The sequence below is a fragment of the Telopea speciosissima genome, chromosome 5 (assembly GCF_018873765.1).
Source record: "Telopea speciosissima isolate NSW1024214 ecotype Mountain lineage chromosome 5, Tspe_v1, whole genome shotgun sequence".
In the NCBI taxonomy this organism is placed as follows: Eukaryota; Viridiplantae; Streptophyta; class Magnoliopsida; order Proteales; family Proteaceae; genus Telopea; species Telopea speciosissima.
Genome location: NC_057920.1, coordinates 62,906,145 through 62,924,224, shown reverse-complemented (window position 1 = coordinate 62,924,224; position 18,080 = coordinate 62,906,145). Strand labels below are relative to the sequence as shown.

The 18,080-nt window shown below is 41.4% G+C and overlaps 3 protein-coding genes across 3 annotated transcripts; 1 reads left to right on the top strand and 2 right to left on the bottom strand.

Annotated features, from left to right (window-relative positions):
- Positions 1-409: 409 nt before the first annotated feature.
- LOC122663236 (L-type lectin-domain containing receptor kinase IX.1-like) lies at positions 410-3,952 on the bottom strand. Its single transcript, XM_043858927.1, has 3 exons — positions 2,930-3,952; positions 1,287-2,328; positions 410-1,004 (listed from the first exon to the last, which is right to left on the bottom strand). Exons 1-3 carry the CDS (start codon positions 3,885-3,887, stop codon positions 410-412), a joined length of 2,595 nt encoding a protein of 864 aa, XP_043714862.1. The 5' UTR covers positions 3,888-3,952.
- A 1,544-nt stretch (positions 3,953-5,496) lies between these two features.
- LOC122663235 (probable L-type lectin-domain containing receptor kinase S.5) lies at positions 5,497-7,763 on the top strand. The gene is made up of 2 exons (XM_043858926.1): positions 5,497-6,727; positions 6,931-7,763. Exons 1-2 carry the CDS (start codon positions 5,497-5,499, stop codon positions 7,761-7,763), a joined length of 2,064 nt encoding a protein of 687 aa, XP_043714861.1.
- Positions 7,764-14,698: 6,935 nt separating this feature from the next.
- LOC122663234 (L-type lectin-domain containing receptor kinase IX.1-like) lies at positions 14,699-16,936 on the bottom strand. Its single transcript, XM_043858925.1, has 2 exons — positions 15,994-16,936; positions 14,699-15,891 (listed from the first exon to the last, which is right to left on the bottom strand). Exons 1-2 carry the CDS (start codon positions 16,919-16,921, stop codon positions 14,699-14,701), a joined length of 2,121 nt encoding a protein of 706 aa, XP_043714860.1. The 5' UTR covers positions 16,922-16,936.
- Positions 16,937-18,080: the final 1,144 nt, after the last annotated feature.

The window sequence follows — 18,080 nt, the reverse complement described above, 5'->3', positions numbered from 1 at the left end:
AGTCGATCTCAATGTGTTTGGTTCGCTCATGGAACACAGGGTTGGCTGCAATATGGAGAGCGGCCTGGTTATCACAGTATAGAGAAATGGGTTCGGTCCGTGTGATCCCCAAGTCCTGGAGGACGGTAGTCAACCAAATAAGCTCACAAGTGGTGACAGCCATGGAACGATACTCGACCTCGGCGGAGGAGTGGGATACAGTATGTTGTTTCTTGGATTTCCAAGAGATCGGACTGGAACCAAGAAAGATGCAATAGCCACTAGTGGATCGCCTGGTAACAGGGCAACCGGCCAAGTCTGAATCACAATAAGCGCGTAAGGTGAGGGCGCTAGAAGAGGAGAGCAAGATGCCCTGCCCGACGGTGCTGTGTAAATACCGAAGAAGGCGAGTTGCTGTAGCCATGTGGGGCTATCGTGGCTGGTGCATGAATTGGCTGAGGAGGGTAACAGTATGTACAATATCAGGCCGAGTAATGGTGAGATAAATAAGCCGGCCAATCAGGCGGCGATAAGAACCAGCATCATCTAGTAAATCTCCCTCGGAGGGGGATAATTTAAGGTGTTGTTCCATAGGAAAGGCTGTAGTGCGTGCCCCAGAAAAATTCATGTCCAAAAGGATGTCCAAAGCATATTGCTGCTGATTTAGAAAGATTCCATGACGGGACCGGGCCACTTCAAGACCAAGAAAGTACTTAACCGGGCCGAGATCCTTGAGGCGGAATTGTTGATGCAAGGTCATTTTTAGGGCGGTAATAGCAGTGGAGTTCTGACCTGTGATAAGGATATCATCGACATACACCAAAATATAGATAGCAGATGCATCATGACCCTTGAAAAATAATGAATAGTTAGCCTTGGATTGAGTAAAACCAAGACGGAGAAGGGCTATGGAGAGCTTGGCGAACCATTGACGGGAAGCCTGTTTGAGGCCATACAAAGAGCCATTGAGGCGACAAACAACATTCTCCCCTATCCTTAGTAACCCGGTGAAAGATGCACATAAACTTCTTCATCGAGGTCACCATGTAAAAAAGCATTTTGTACATCAAGATGGGAGAGGGGCCACTGTTGGATATCCACAATAGCAAGTAATGTGCGAATAGTGACTAATTTTGCAACTGGGGTGAAAGTTTCATGGTAATTGATGCCCTCAGTTTGCGTGTTACCCTTGGCGACCAAGCGGGCTTTGTAAAGCTCAATGGTACCGTCAGCCTTTCTCTTGATTTTGTAGACCCATTTACAACCGATAGGTTTGGCATGGGAGGGTAAGGGAATGTGATCCGGACTCTTCTAGAAAACCCTGGAAAGATGTAATCGAGAATGTACTCCTCCTATTGAATGGAGAAGAAATAGGCTCCTTACAACATGGGAGAATGGGCATTGGAGCATCAAATTTGAGAACATTAATAGCTTGCCCAATAGAAGGTCGGAGATTGAAGTTTGGTTGAGAACACCATAGCCCAACAACAATCAAGCACTCTAATTGCTGCTTATCAGTAGCATCCATACATTGACTTGGGTCAGCTGCTTCGAGATGTTTTCGACTTCTATAGAGATCCCAAACCCATTCTACCAAACAAACTTCACTTGGGTCAGCAGTCTTCTCAATGGCCTTTCTACCACAAGAAATTTCTAATAGAACGATACCAAAGCTAAAGACATCAGATTCTTTGTTAGCCTTCCCAGTAAAAACATATTCAGGTGCCATGTATCCCATGGTACCAGCTACATTGGTTGCCTGTGTCCCTTTCCCATGTTCCACAAGCCATCCTCCCATGGGACTAGTTACATTATTTGTTTGTGACTTTGTTACATTTTCAACAACCCTAGCTAGACCGAAATCACCTAGTTTAGCATTGAAGTTGGAATCAAGAATTACGTTGCTCAATTTAATATCCCTGTGGACAACGCATTGATCCCACCCTTCATGCAAATACTGTAATGCAGAGGCTAAGTCAAGAGCTATCTTGTACCTCAACTCCCATGCCAAGGAACCCTTATTTTGAAATAGATGGGAATCAAGGCTTCTATTGGGCATGAACTCATACACAAGAAGTAGCTCTTTACGTTGGAGGCACCAACCAATAAGGTGCACAAGGTTCCTATGCCGCAATCGACCAATGATCTTCACCTCCAATGGATATTTCTTTTCCCCTTGTCTAGATCCTTTAGAAATCCTCTTCACACCTACATCCATGTTGAGATCACTCAAGAAGCCTCTATAAACACCTCCAAATCCTCCTTCTCCAAGCTTTTGTGTCTCATGGAAATAATTAGTTGCTCTAGCCAATTCAGCATACGAAAACTCCCTAGGCCCAACCCCAAGGGGTTAGCGCAGCTGGCTTGGAGGGGACATGAGACTCTGCCTCAGGAAGTGAGGTCTCGTGATCAAACCTTCGTAGCTGCATAATTTCTTGGGGCCACCCGCCTGAGGCTCACTAGGGCCCAGAAGCTCCCAGTTCGTACGTGGCGCGGGGGTCATGTACAAGCCCATGGGGGATTTAGTCGGCCTAAAGTCGGATACCCCTCCTGTCTCCGGGGAAAAAAAAACCTCCCTAGGCCTCGTCGGCACATCTAAGACCACTACTTGATCATCTGCTGCTGCTTTCTTTTTTCAATACTTTCTTATTGACCGAATATTGAGTTTACTCTCAATTTTCGGTTCTCCTAGGATATCTTCTATTATCTGCAAGCAATCCCTTGTATAACGTGTAAATCCACTATTATCACATGTGCATATCCTTTGTAATCTTCTATTATCACATGTGCATATCCTCTACAATCTTCTATTATCACATGTGATAATAGATGAGATCTTTCATACCATAGTTAGAACAATTGATTATGTAACTATATATTTGATCCTCCATTGAGAGAAGAATATACAAGACACAATATTGAATTCCAACATTTCTCCACCTGTAAATACCATACAAAACCGAGAGAGTAGCTATGGAAGATTCGACCGCAGCCATTGCCACAAAATCTTTCAAAGAATTAACTTCCAGTTCCAAAGTCGAATCGAAGACCCAGGAGTTGAGCTGATGTAGCTCGTAGGCCTCTCCACTGGTTGAAGAAAACCCAATAGTCACTTGTTTTGGAAGATAATCACTTAGCTTAACATTATAGTTAAGGCTACAGATCTCACAAGGAATGGTTTTATCAGAACAAGTCAATACAACACTCAAGTTTAGGGAACTTGAATCATAACTAACCCAAGCCTCCCAAGGGATAGAATTATTTCTCATCCAACTCCAAAGACTACTATTACATGAGATAGTTTTATTAGACAAGATGGAAGATATGTCGATACCTATGTGACTGTTATCTGGGTCCCATGTATTCTGAAAAGTATCAAACTTGACTGCAACGATCTTCTGAGTTGCTGAGTTGTTGAACAGACCCAGACCACCACTTCCCAGGCTTACATCTTCGACTGTGGAATCATCGGAAGCAATGAAGTAACCAAAGGGAGCAAGGAAGAAAGCAAGCCCATCTCCAATGCAGAGAGTCTTGTTAGGGGAGGCGCAGTTGTGGTAGTCTGAGGGATTTCTGAGAGTTAAGGAGAAATTGGTGGTGAAATCCGTTAGGGTCTTCGAATTCCAGAGCTGAACGGGAGCATTATACAACATTCTACCCGTACTATTTGTACTATTTTGATCTTGTCGATTTTTTGTGAGTCTGATGATTGGCTCATAGAGTAGTGCATCTAATTGGAGTCTGATGCTTCCATTATTCACTAATGATTTAGTGAAATTGGAAAAGTTGAAGCTTAATGATGTTGCAGGAGATACTAAAAGCAAGAAATACAATGAGACCTGAAAGAGAATGAAATTAAACTTTGAAGATTGGAGATGAGAATTCCTTGATGATGAAGTATGAGCCATGATTTTGGTTAAAGGCTTAAAGCTGAAGCTTGAATGGGCAAGTGCCAACGGAATTGAAGATTTCTAATGCCTCTGTGTGGTTATAGACATGCCATGTTCGATATTTTTTAATTTCTGTAGAATTGTGATCCAATCAAGTCCATATACACCTTATCTTCACCATTGCAGCGACCGTGACTTTGATTGTGTCAATCGACGGCTTTTAGAAGCATCCATTAAGACAACATGACGTCTTCCATTTTGAGAAATGGAGAGCAGTCTACACGTTACTGGAGAAATGTCGAGATTGGATCATCTTCATGTACGTGCAGCTGCACAAACATGTGAGACGCAATCATCTGTCCTTTTTGGAATATACTGATATAGAATTCAATTTCTAATATGGCATCAAGAGAACATTGCTGCAACGACCTCTTTCCTCTCTAATTTCCTTTTTCTTTGTTCATGGCACATACCTCTACCGCCTCCTCCACCACCACCGGTGGTGGTGCTACACCCTTCTCTTCATCCTCCCTTGCTCATCACTAGATATCCATTAAGCTCAACTCAAAGAACTATGTTCTTTGGCACATCCAGGTCTCTCTCTCCTTGGCTACATTAACGACACCAATCCCTGTCCAGCCAACGAGAATGCTACTCACCTATGGAAATAGCAAGATGCAATTATCAGAATTCTCCTTATTGCCTCCCTCTCTGACGATGTTATCCTGCTCGCCATTGGCAAGAGGGTCGGATCCCTCTACTGTCGAGCTGTCCGTACTGCGCCTTACTACGCAGACACAGTAAGGCGCCTAATGACCGCCTTATCCCTGCCTGAGTGCCTTATCCGAGTGGTGGTAAGGCGGTCATTTCATGTCCTACTGTGTCTGCACAGTAAGGAGATACAGTAAGGAAATTGGGACAGCTCGGCAATAGAGGATCCGGATCCATCACTACACATGACCCTTCAGGCAGTGCAACACAAGCCTACTAGAGTGGGAGGTGGTTTTTTGAAATAGAGATGTGCAATTCATTAGTGGATTTGCTGATTATGTTGGATGTACATTTGCCTTTGTGGCTGAGGCACTTGCGATTACGATGGCTTTACAAGCGGCTATTTCAAGGAATCTACCTGCAATCATCATCACGCGATTTTGGTGAAAAACCTTCTTAATCAAAGTTCTCATTCAGTCCCTTGGAGAATTGCTAACATTGTTCAAGATTGTCTATTTTTGCGTATCCACTTTCGATCAGTACGGTTTGTGCATGTCCATCGTCAGGTAAATTGAGTTGCTGATCTCTTCACCAATTTCGACTCGAGTCATCGTCATTTTATATATTGGAACCTATCCCCTGCCACCTTTATCTCACACCAATCCCTAACATATTTTATTATTACTTGTCCATTTGTATATGTTTCCTGTGAGCACTGAGGAGGGAATCACGTGGTTCTTATCTCTTTTGACTCAGCAGAATCATTTAATAGTTAAAATGTTTTTTGCACCTACGCCCACTCCTTGGAGTCTGGATTGATTAATATAGTCTACGTCTCTTCTCTACGGCCCGTTTGGTCTCTTCTGCTTGGTCATTTAGCTCTGTTTGTTCCTCTGGCTCTCGCCTTCCAATGAGTATGATTACGCCGGGGAACTCTGCCTCCATCATCGTTTTTATCTCGCTTCTGCTATTCCCGGCCCCAACATCTTCAGCGAAACAGTCAACAAACTTCACATTCAATAGCTTTGATCCATCTCAGTACGGTAGTGTTTTTGATGTAATAGGAGATGCATCCATCAGTACACAAGCCCTACAGATAACAACCTACACTCTCAACGATGCCTTCGGCTGCTTAAACCAGTCTGGCCGTGTCATGTTCTCAGTACCCTTCAAGCTCTGGGAAGAATCTTCTTCTTCGACGGATTCCGATATCGTGGCCTCTTTCAACTCAACCTTCCTCATAAACATCTACCGACCATTCAACGAGTCAGTAGGTGAAGGCTTCGCTTTCGTGATCGCCCCAGAACTTAACATCCCTTCGGCGAGCTATGGCCAGTGGCTGGGGCTAACGAACGCCACCCTCGATGGCAACCCATCTAACAAGATCGTCGCCATTGAGTTTGACACGGTCAAACAAGAGTTCGATCCAGATGACAACCACATGGGTCTGGACATATACAGCGTCAAATCGAGCAGGACGGTGTCGCTCTCCAAGTTTGGGATCCAGATTGCACCAGAGGTTGCCAAGAACTATACCGTGTGGATCCAATACGATGGAAGAGTCAAATTGATGAAGGTTTACATGGGCGACTCAGATTCCGACAAGCCGAGTAGCCCGGTTCTCAATGAGAAGATAAACCTCAAGGATTATGTGAGCCAGTACTCGTACATAGGTTTCTCGGCCTCGACAGGTGTGCAGGCGCAGCTGAACAGCGTGTTCAAGTGGGATCTATCGGTGGAGGTGCTCCCTCACGAGAAGAATCTAAGTTTGGTTAAGATCGTGATCGGTGTTGGAGTGGCGTGTTTGGCATTGTTTGGGATTTTTGTTTTCGGGTTGGTTCACCACTTGAAAAAGTGGAGGGATAGGGACAACGACCCAAACATTCTGGGGCTGATGAAGAGCCTGCCAGGTACGCCTAAGGAGCTCAAGTTTAAAGACCTGAAGAAGGCCACCAACAACTTCGACGAGAAGCTGAAGCTCGGGCAGGGTGGATTTGGAGTGGTCTACAAGGGGTTCCTCGAACGTAAGAACTTTGAAGTTGCAGTGAAGAGGTTCTCCAGGGAAAGCATGAAGGGGATCGATGATTACCTCGCTGAACTCACCATCATTAATCGCCTCCGGCACAAACATCTCGTCCGATTAATCGGTAAGGACAGGGTATTGTTCCAGATTGTTTTTTTAAAATTCTTTCCATCAATTTCGGTGACAGTTGAGGGTATTATCGACTTTACAATCCTTCACCAACAAAACACTTACCCTTATTGGGATAAGGCTTTGGGACAGGGATAAGACGGTCATTGCACGTGCGTTGCTTATTATCTGTCTGATTTGATAAAATTCCATTGGCAGGATGGTGCCACGAGAAAGGCTTGCTTTTGTTGGTGTACGACTATATGCCAAATGGCAGCCTTGATAACCATCTATTTGGTGGGCCTGAAAAGTTACTGAACTGGGAGCGTCGATACAAGATCATAGCAGACGTAGCATCGGGCCAGCACTATCTTCACGACGAGTACGACGAGATGGTGATCCACCGTGACCTCAAGGCCAGCAACATCATGCTGGACTCCAATTTCAACGCTCGGTTGGGCGACTTCGGACTTGCCCGTGCCCTAGACAAAGAGAAGAACTCCTACGCCGAAGTGGAGGGGTTCCCAGGCACGCTGGGCTATGTGGCCCCAGAGTGCTTCCGAACTTGCGAGGCCACCACCGAGTCGGACGTCTTTGGCTTCGCCGCCGTCGTCCTCGAAGTGGTCTGTAGTAAGCGCCCCTGGACTAAGATCGCCGGCACCAAATCACTGGTGGACTGGGCCTGGACTCTCTACCGTGAGGGTCGCATCTTCGAGGCCGTCGACAAGAGGCTTAAGGATGAATACGATGCCCAGCAAGCCCACCGCCTCCTTCTCGTCGGGCTCGCCTGCTCCCATCCCGTTGCATCTCAAAGGCCCAAGATGCCCACCATCGTTCTGGTAATTTCGGGATCCGTTCCACCACCTGACGTGCCGCACATCAAACCTGACTTCGTACCGGCGCTGGGTTTCAACATCGAAAGCTTGATTACAGAAACGCAGGACACCACTGCCATTACCTCTTCCTATTATGGGTCGGTGAATTCGGAGTCGATCCCACGCTGCCACGTCCCACAGAGTTTTGTAAGTTGCAGCGACGTCTCCTTGGTATGAATGGAAATTTTTTACTGTTACCTAGATTGGAAAAATTGTTGCTGCTACACCTGTAGTAGGAATGTTCGTGCTACAAAGCTAACAAACAAGGCAATGGAATAATTCATTTCGCCTTTGGTTCATAATTACGTTTCTAGGTCTTATTATTTTCTAAAATACCTCTTAAGATTCCATTTCCTTGGCTACCAGCCTTATAGCAGAAACATTCTTGCTATTATTATAGCAATAAAATTTCATCCACGTGGGCTTACAACCAAAGAAATGGAATATCTACTTTTCCTTTGGGTTTATAAATACCCTCTTAGGTTTTGGTATTTTAAAAAACAGCCTTCAAGATTCTGTTTCTTTGGTTGTGAGCCGCATCGCAGGAACATGCTTACAATCCAAGTACCAGCAAGGTAGTTTCGTTCGACATTGATAACCTATGATTGGGTGCCAAGAAAAGAAAAAAGAAAAAAAGAAAATAGATAAAAATATAATAAAACAAAAATCATGATGATGCAAAACTGATTTATCTATCTCTTTCTTTTCTTGACAACCAATCATAGCACATGTCAATCGTCCAGTTTTGGTTCGATTTTCATTATTTACATGTGGTTTGTAATGACGATTTTGGAAAATTATTTGTAATATCTTTAATTTTGATTTAAATTCGATTAATTTAAGATAATATTCATTCATAGAAGATACAACAATCTCACGCTATCAACCGTTCAAATAGTTTATCCTTAATCCGTCGTTTCCTATTCCATTTGAGGTTTTCTCTTGGATATGCTCTCATGATATAGTTGAGCTAGTTTACCAAAAATACAAATGATATAGTTTAGTAATATTAGGTCTTATTTTATTTCAGTTTGAGTGTTTGTTATAATTCTCTAGTTGAGCTTTGTATTAGAATTTTATATCACATGTAATGAGTCGGCCAAGGGTTCTTGTGAAGGTTCGCCTATTGGAGATCATCAACAATATATGGAACACATTCTAATCTAAAATGGTATCAAAGTCAAACAAAGTTCCCACGAGCTCCTCTCTCATATATATATATATATATATATCACCGAGCCCCTTCCCCCAACCCTAGTCGGCTATCTCCCATCTCTATATCATGTCTATCAATTCATCCATCACTCGTCCCGTCCGTCTTCTACATCTCCATCCACCGCCCCCTTCCTTACCACTCTTCTCGCTACCCATCTCTTTATTTTTCTCAAACTCACGCCTACCAATTATGAATTATCTGTAATGGCGTACACAAGTTACTGCCCTTCTTCTCAAAGGACAACGTCTCTTTTCTTATGTTGATGGCTCTGTACCATGCCCCGATGTTCCTGATGAGGTCGCCACTTGATAACAACAAGATGTCATTACTAGTATGCTCCTTGCCTCTCTCTTTGAGGAAGTTCAACCACCTCTTGTGCTCGATCAGGACTCGAGCCATGAAATATGGACAACACTATAAGGTGCTTACTCTACCGGGCTAATAATGTCTTTGAGTATGACTCTACAGAATCTACAAACAAAAGCCTGATGAGTAAGGGTGTCAATTTGGTATGGAACAAAAGACAAATACCACATATTGTACTATACCGTACTGTATCAGGTACATGGTGGCTTTTCCATACCGATTCCCTACTGTATGGTATCAGTTTCGATATGGTTTATATTGGGTACGGTACTGGTATTCGATATTTTATATTTTATATAATTTATAAAATATAATATATAGAAATTATAGTACATAAAAAAGGGTTATATGGTCACATCAATTATCCACATGGCATGGTGTGTAGGAAGTGTGCAGAAACTTGTTTTTTTTTCCTCTCTAAAATTTTAGTATATAAAAAAGGGTTCGTCCGTATATCAGTTGGTCTGTTACAAATGACTTTGTAACTTCATATTTTTTTTGGGGGTGAAGGTAACCTCATTTACAATACCCCAATTATAATTTGTATTTTTATTATATCTTTAATACAATACAAAGCCCCCATTTTTTGTCATGTTGTGATTATTTTTAAGGTAAAAAAAGACATTTAATTGAGGACAAAGTTTTCCTCCACCCATTGAGGACGGTTCACCCACCATATCCTAGGGTTTACAAATCCCTCATAGGATTTTAGCATGTTCCAGAATATCCCCACGATATCCATTCTCACCCTCTCATGTCCCTCAGTGAATGGGTTCACCGTGGGTGGAGGGAAACTCAATCCTTAAGTTTAACATTTGGAATTCAATTTTTTTTTAACTTCAAACAATTACATAGGAAGGTTATGTTTGTAAAATAACATCCACCTTCCCCAAAACAACTGTATCTCCCCTTCTTCCTGGCTAGCCGCTCTCACCTCTGGTCACTTAAGCCATTGATATGGTAGCCAGTGAGCCGAAATGACAGCAAAGAAACCACCAGCATGGGTGTTCTCCCATATCCTTCATTACCTTCACTATTCGCACTACAATTTTTGCCCTAAATGAAAATTAGGGATCAGATGCTTTACGATTTCTGTGATTGAAGGCTCAAGCAATCCAAGGGCGAAACCCTTGCTGATCTTCCTCGTCGACTGAATTCTCCTCACGTCTCTCTCACTCCTTGTGAATGTCTCTCATTCAATTGGGGTACGAAGATTAGGATTCAGAGCCAAAGAAGGCCAAATCAAGACGAAAATCTATAAACCAATGTCCACTACGAAGAAACACATATATGTCGTCTTATATGATTGAATTCTTCGTCTGAACGATAACCCAATCAACCATCAATGAACAAGGAGGGTTCCAATGGATCTTGAATGCAAAAATTGCGAGCGGAGAGACTGGTAGGAGGAGAGACATAAGCATGCTTCAATAACAATATTGTATATAGGAAGACAATGAGGATATTTCACGTAAAGAGGAGAGAGCTAGACACAAAGGGCTCAGCATACTCTACCCTGACGGCTTAGAGAATCTTTTAGCTTAAAAAATGCAGGAGTTTAGTAGATACCGCCATGCATAAAGCCCACCACTCAGACTCCGAAACGTATTAAAAAAACGTTTAAAGTGGGAAAGAAGATTCTAGAAGAAGCTGGTAGAGCTCCTCAATTTCCAACGAGTCACATGCATTAATCTTTGGTGGCACCGAGAGTTCCTCCAAACACTTCAGCTATGCAAGTTGTGTTCAGAGAATGAATCTTGGCTGAAGTGAATGGAGGAACTCCAGGGGGCACCCAACGTGCCTTTATATCATACTGAAGAGAGTTAGCCATATTGAGTCTATATTTATACTATCAGATGTTAGCTAGGCTGCTGAATTGAAGGATACATTTAAAAATAAGAAAAAAAAAAATTAAAAATTGAAGGCTATTAGCTAGGTTATATTCAATGAACCTGGATGGGTTTGCATACATGGTGGTGGTGGGTAGGGGGAGAATCTCAATCCCACTGTGTGGTTACTATGATACATGGATGACCTCTCTTTTGCATGTCTCTTTCTGAAATCCAAATTTGAAGATCCACACAAATATTTAAAAATGGTTTCACAATATTAACTTCGTGTCAGGTTGTTATTGGGGTGTAGTCTACTGAAGCTAAATTGAAGTCCCCTTTCAGTTATATTATATTATAGGATAAAAGATTTGCATAACGCTTGCTTAATTTCAAAATTGCTTGCGGACACTCCTCATAAGAGTAAGACTCGAATTACCGTAGCACAACCCCTGTAAAATGTCTTATATGTCCCTCTAATCTTTAATGTTCGTTTTTCCATAATGCCTAACTCCAAAGCATGAAACCGCAAATTATCTGTGTAGCAAACCCTCTCCTTATATTATATTAAATATTTGGATATGTGTGAATGTAACCTAGTAGGTTACAAATGAATGTGTAACCTAATTTAATATTCTTTAAATATTTCTATATATTTTATAATAAGGACCTACCTAGATAAAATGGTAGGTTTGTAACTTAAAAACTAGAATTAAAATTAGGGCAATTACTATACTTCCCTACGTTCAGCCAATAATTATTCAGAGTCCCTTATCCCAAACTTCTTTTTTGATTCCCTCTACATTGATACAGAATTTAACCTCTACTTCTCCTTTGGTATTTTAAAATTCCTAGATTACCCTTGATATCCATCCTTCTCCTGATTCCCCTTCCAATAGTCCATCGCCACCCTGCGCTCTACAGCTGCCACCCACCCCCGCCTACCAGTACTCCTTGCTTGCTAACCCGGACTTCACCCTCATCCCCACCCCCACCCCCACTTCCACCGCTCCTGCCTCTGACCCCTCCCCACCCTCAACCCATCCCCACCTTTTTGCCCAACCCTGCCCCCTTTCCCCCTACTGCGCAATCTGCACCCACCCCACCTATTAGAGAGACAAATAGAAAAAAGAAAGCCACGAGACAGATATAGTGATAAAACATTAGTGTATAAAACTAGGGAGAGGTAAACAGAAAAATTCTATAAAGAGAAGCCAAGAAGGGAGTTTCCTTCGTTCTCAGAATAACAACTTACCATTGGTTTTTCTGATGCGTCTCCTTCAATTGTTGAGTTACTCAGAATGTGACTGGTGCACTAATGAATCCCGATTAGCCTGCGCACGAAGCAAAAGGAAGCCAAACCATGAAAAATGGTACATATGCGGGGGATGGGGTGGTTTGGTAGGGTTGGGTGAGGGCAGTTGCGGGGTTGAAGCAGGGGTGGGTGAGGGTAAGATTTTTAATGGAAGAGTTATTTGATCATTTCAAAATAACAGGAAAGATCCAAAAAAGGCAAGATTACACATTTTGGGGAATCAAGAGTTCACTGTTTTGGGTTCAAGTCCCGCAAACAGGGGTAAGGCTGCATACATTTGATCCTCTCTCTGCGGATCTTGCTAAATGCCGGAGCCTTGTGCATTGGGTACGATCTTTTCATACGTGGAACTTCTGATAAGGAAGTTTGATTAAATAGAGTGTAAGTGTAGAACTTGAGAGATATCGATACTTGGTCGATATTGTACCTATGTACGGACAAGGGGTAAAATAGTTAAAAAAATCTAATTTTTTAAAAAAAATCAAAGGTAAACTTGTCCAATAGAAACGTTTCATGCATATAAGGTGTCGATATCGTATCGAATCTGATGGTGACCAATACCCAATCCGATAATGTACTAAAACCATGGGGAATGAGAGATTTTCCCAAATAAACTTATCACTGTGAGTGGGTTCCTCTGAACGCGCCGAGTTTGGAGGATCGTTTCCCATTGAATTGAATAAATTACTATTATTCACAACAATTACTGTCCTTACTTAGATATGTGCTTTACAAAGTACGCCCATACCGCATGGACCCAAAATGAGTTTTTTTGACCAAATGCCCAATACGAGTCTGGTCCAATAAATTGGTCCAAGGTAAACCTAAGTAAAAACATATATATGGGCCAATAAAATGGGTCCATATTAAAACTGTTTTAGCAAACTAGAACCCATATCGTAAGGTCAGGTTTCGTTATTCATTCATACACCAAACATGTCTATGGGCTCAAAATATATAGGTTTGTCAAAGCAAATAAAATGACTTATTCACCATCTTATCAAAAGATTACATTCTAAAGGATAAAAACCTAGTTCACGGAATAAAATCGTTGTAGGTTGTCATAAACTTTTTTTTTAGGGGCAAAAATCCTAGAACAATTATACACCCACGATTCCAATATATATCCTAGAATAGGCATACACTATCATGAATCTAGGGCTGCAACAAGGTCAGGTTGGGTCAAGTTTTTTAAAATCCTAGCCCAATCTTGAGTCCCTTTATCTGGGCCCAGGCCCAGTTGGACCTTACCTGCAGGCCTAAAAAATCCAAAGAACTTAAGAACATGAAGAAGAAGAAGAAGGTCTCAGCTAAGAGCCTCAGATCCTAAGAGTCTTATGTTTGTATTCTCAGAGTTATGTCAAATTTTCAAATGTTGAGTTTTTAATCAATTTTGAAGCTCCATATCTAGGGATGTAAATGGATAGTTGAAAATCCGTGTCCGATTTATGTTTGAATCCATTTGGGGGTTTTCGAAAAATATCCGAATCCGATTATGTTTCGGATAGATTTGGATAGTTCCATTTCAGATCAGATAATATCTGGATAGTAAATACTATGCGATTGTACAATGCAATTAGTTTAATATTTTTGTTAAATCATATATATTATTATATTACCCTTATTATAAACACTTTTATTAGGATATTTTGATACTTGGAATCGAAAATCCGTAATTAATATAGGTCAAATTCGTTTACTAATTGGATAGTTTATTTGATCGAATAATATTCGGATATTAAATAAACTCCCAAATTCAGATATGATATTAGTTTTTAAGAATCCATCGGATATCGGATCAGATACGGATATGTCATTCGGCAAATGGATTCGGATTTGGATAGCTATAAATCCGAGCTGAATCCGATCCATTTACATACCTATCTGTAATGGGATGAAGATACCAAGCTGGTAAATGATGACATAAAAAAATCTCCACAAAATTTAAGCATCAATATATATGCCAAATGGAAGACATTTAGCACATCATCTTCTTTTAGTCTTTTCCCTATCAAGAGATACAAAACTTTAAACACTGAATGAAATTCATCTTTAACGGTCCAAAATAGAAGGATGAAAATGTTAAATGGGTCATAAAACAGAGAGACTCAGAACTTGACATAGGGCTAATTATTCAAGGGTAGGGCTTCCCATCAAACAGTTGTTTTGACCAGAGGATTCCTATGCATTACACAGAAAAAAAAAAAGCAGAATATCAAGGAAGTATCACACCACAAGAGCACACAGAAGGAAAAGGGCAGGTGGTGGAGAGAGGGGGGGGGGGGGGGGACACAGAGCTGCAATCTTGACGTAATATATCACATTTCTGCTTACCATGCATTTTTCAAGACGAAAGCCGAGGAAGAAGCTGAAGCAGCTGACATGTTTAATTTGGCAGAATCAGTGGTGTTGTTATTGGAGGAACATCACGATGGGTATGGCTTGTATCACATTCTGTAGAAACAGGCTCTCTACAATATGGGAGAATGGGTAGTGGAGCATCGAATTTGAGAACATTAATAGCTTGCCCAATAGAAGGTCTGAGATTGTGGTCTGGTTGAGAACACCATAGCCCAACAACAATCAGGCACTCTAATTGCTGCTTATTAGAATCCATACATAGACTTGGTTCAGCCGCTTCGAGATGCTTTCGACTTCCATAGAGATTCCAAACCCATTCTACCAAACAAACTTCACTTGGGTCAGCCGTCTTCTCAATGGCCTTTCTCCCACAAGCAATTTCTAAGAGAACAATGCCAAAGCTATGGACATCAGATTCTTTGCTAGCCTTCCCAGTAAAAACATATTCAGGTGCCATGTATCCCATGGTACCAGCTACATTGGTTGTCTGTGTCCCTTTCTCTTGTTCCACAAGCCATCCTCCCATGGTACTAGTCACATTATTTGTTTGTGACCCTTTCTGATCATTTTCCATAACCCTAGCCAGACCGAAATCCCCCAATTTAGCATTGAAGTTGGAATCTAGAATTACATTGCTGGATTTTATATCTCTGTGGACGATGCATCGATCCCACCCTTCGTGCAAGTACTGTAATGCAGAGGCTAAGTCAAGAGCTATCTTGTACCTCCACTCCCATGTCAAGGATCCCCTGTTTCGAAATAGATGGGAATCAAGGCTTCCATTGGGCATGAACTCATACACAAGGAGTAGCTCTTTCCGTTGGTGGCACCAACCAAGAAGGTGTACGAGGTTCCTATGCCGCAATCGACTAATGATCTTCACCTCCGATGCATACTCCTTTATCCCTTGTTTAGACCCTTTGGAGATCCTTTTCACAGCAATATCCATGTTTAGATCACTCAAGAAGCCTCTATAAACACCTCCAAATCCTCCCTCTCCCAGCTTTTGTTTCTCATCAAAGTTACTAGTTGCTCCAGCCAATTCAGGATAGGAGAACTCCCTAGGCCCCGTGGGGACATCTAAGACCACATCGTCAACTGCTTTATTTTCTCCATTCTTTCTCCACCTGAAAAACAAAAACAAACCCAAGACAGTAATCATGGTAGCTCCGCCCACAGGCAATCCCACCACCATTACTAGCTTGTTTTTGATGGATGCTCCGGTGGTATTATTCGATTTATCAATTCCCACACTTGAAGAACTGAAGTTGGATGCTCCGGTGGTATTATTCGATTTATCAATTCCCACACTTGAAGAACTGAAGTTGGATGCTCCGGTGGTATTATTCGAATTATCAATTTCCATACTCGAACTGAATTCCCAGTAGTTGAGCTGATGTAGCTCGGCGGAAAGTCCTGTGGATGAAGAGAACCCAACAGTGACATTCTCTGGAAGATATTCCTTCAGATCAACAATATAGTTAAGGCTACAGTACTCCCAAGAAAGAGATTTATTAGCACAACTCAATACAACACTCAAGTTTTGGGAACTTGAATCATAATTAACCCAAGCCTCCCAAGGGCTATTATTATCTCTCATCGATTCCCAAAGAGAACCATTACATGAGATATTATTTACAGATACAGCGGAAGAGATGTCGATACCTATGTGATTGGCATCTGGGTCCCAATAGTTCTGGAAAGTATCGAACTCCACTGCAATGATGGAATTATTGATGGGTCCACTTCTGTTATATGGTGTGGATGGTGTGTTGTTGAAAAGACCAAGACCACCACCTGCTTCATCAATATTGTGGACTACGGAGGAACCATTGGGAGCAAGGAAGAAAGCAAGCCCATCTCCAACTCCACTGCAAGAATTGCACTGTAGTGAGGCCTTTCCGATGGTGAAGGAGAAATGGGTGGTGAAGTTGGTTAGGTTTCCGGTCTTCTTGTCCCAAAGATGAACGGGAGCATTATAAAACACTCCACCGATACTAGCAGTAGAGGTTTGATCCTGTCGATTTCGAGTGAGATCGATCCTTGGATCAGAGAGTGTTGCATCTCCCAAGGGCATGATGATACCATTCCCATAAAATACTGATTCATTGAAACTGGAAAAGTTGAAGCTCACGGATGTTGCAAAAGGGAGGACTAAAAGCAAGAAATAAAATGAGCCTTGAACGAGAATGAAATAAAGATTTGGAATTAGGAGATATTTGCAATTCCCTGATGAGATAAGAGCCATGATTTAGGTTTAAAGTTTGAAGCTGAATCTTGGACGGGCAATTGCCGAAGGAACTGAAGATTTCTAATGCCCGAAAGTCTAGATTGCATTATTTGTCTAGAATAAAGTTCAAATTACTGATTCCAATCTTGTAGATCATGTGAACAAGTACTTCCTAAAACTCCAATTAATAATATTATATTATAAAGAGCATCTCTGACATCGACCCTCCCTCCCTTCTCTCTTACCCGTGGAATTAGGGGATGCATTATTTGTCTAGATTAAAGTTTAAATTACAGATTCGAATCTTGTAGATCATGTCAACAACCATTTCCTAAAACTCCAACTAATTATATTATTGTTTACCAAAAAAAAAAAAAAACTAATTATATTATTGAAAAAATTACTCCCTCCCTCCACACGATTATGCCCTGGTGACAAGCCCTTCCCCTGCATATTGAGTAATAGTTCTCTCCTCCCCTGAAATCAAAAGATTCTATCAACCGTATCTATTCTGTGAAAAATTGCTGTTAAGTGTTAGAAATGCACTGAAAAGTACAATAATTCCCTGATGAGATAAGAGCCATGATTTAGGTTTAAAATTTGAAGCTGAAGCTTGGACGGGCAATTGCCGAAGGAACTGAAGATTTCTAATGCCCGAAAGTCTAGATTGCATTATTTGTCTAGAATAAAGTTCAAATTACTGATTCCAATCTTGTAGATCATGTGAACAAGTACTTCCTAAAACTCCAATTAATAATATTATATTATAAAGAGCATCTCTGACATCGACCCTCCCTCCCTTCTCTCTTACCCGTGGAATTAGGGGATGCATTATTTGTCTAGATTAAAGTTTAAATTACAGATTCGAATCTTGTAGATCATGTCAACAACCATTTCCTAAAACTCCAACTAATTATATTATTGTTTACCAAAAAAAAAAAAAACTAATTATATTATTGAAAAAATTACTCCCTCCCTCCACACGATTATGCCCTGGTGACAAGCCCTTCCCCTGCATATTGAGTAATAGTTCTCTCCTCCCGAAATCAAAAGATTCTATCAACCGTATCTATTCCGTGAAAAATTGCATTAAGTGTTAGAAATGCACTGAAAAGTACAATAATTCCCTGATGAGATAAGAGCCATGATTTAGGTTTAAAATTTGAAGCTGAAGCTT

Bases quoted from the DNA above. Each gene is read 5' to 3' on its own strand.
- LOC122663235 (XM_043858926.1), top strand. From the start codon at position 5,497: ATGATTACGCCGGGGAACTCTGCCTCCATCATCGTTTTTATCTCGCTT. The intron at 6,728-6,930 runs GTAAGGACAGGG...TTCCATTGGCAG, and splicing joins ACATCTCGTCCGATTAATCG to GATGGTGCCACGAGAAAGGC.
- LOC122663234 (XM_043858925.1), bottom strand. From the start codon at position 16,921: ATGGCTCTTATCTCATCAGGGAATTGCAAATATCTCCTAATTCCAAAT. The intron at 15,892-15,993 runs GTTCTTCAAGTG...ATACCACCGGAG, and splicing joins CACCGGAGCATCCAACTTCA to CATCCATCAAAAACAAGCTA.
- LOC122663236 (XM_043858927.1), bottom strand. From the start codon at position 3,887: ATGGCTCATACTTCATCATCAAGGAATTCTCATCTCCAATCTTCAAAG. The intron at 2,329-2,929 runs GTATTTACAGGT...AGCTGCGCTAAC, and splicing joins TACTCTCTCGGTTTTGTATG to CCCTTGGGGTTGGGCCTAGG. The intron at 1,005-1,286 runs GTCCGGATCACA...TCGATGAAGAAG, and splicing joins TTCCAGGGTTTTCTAGAAGA to TTTATGTGCATCTTTCACCG.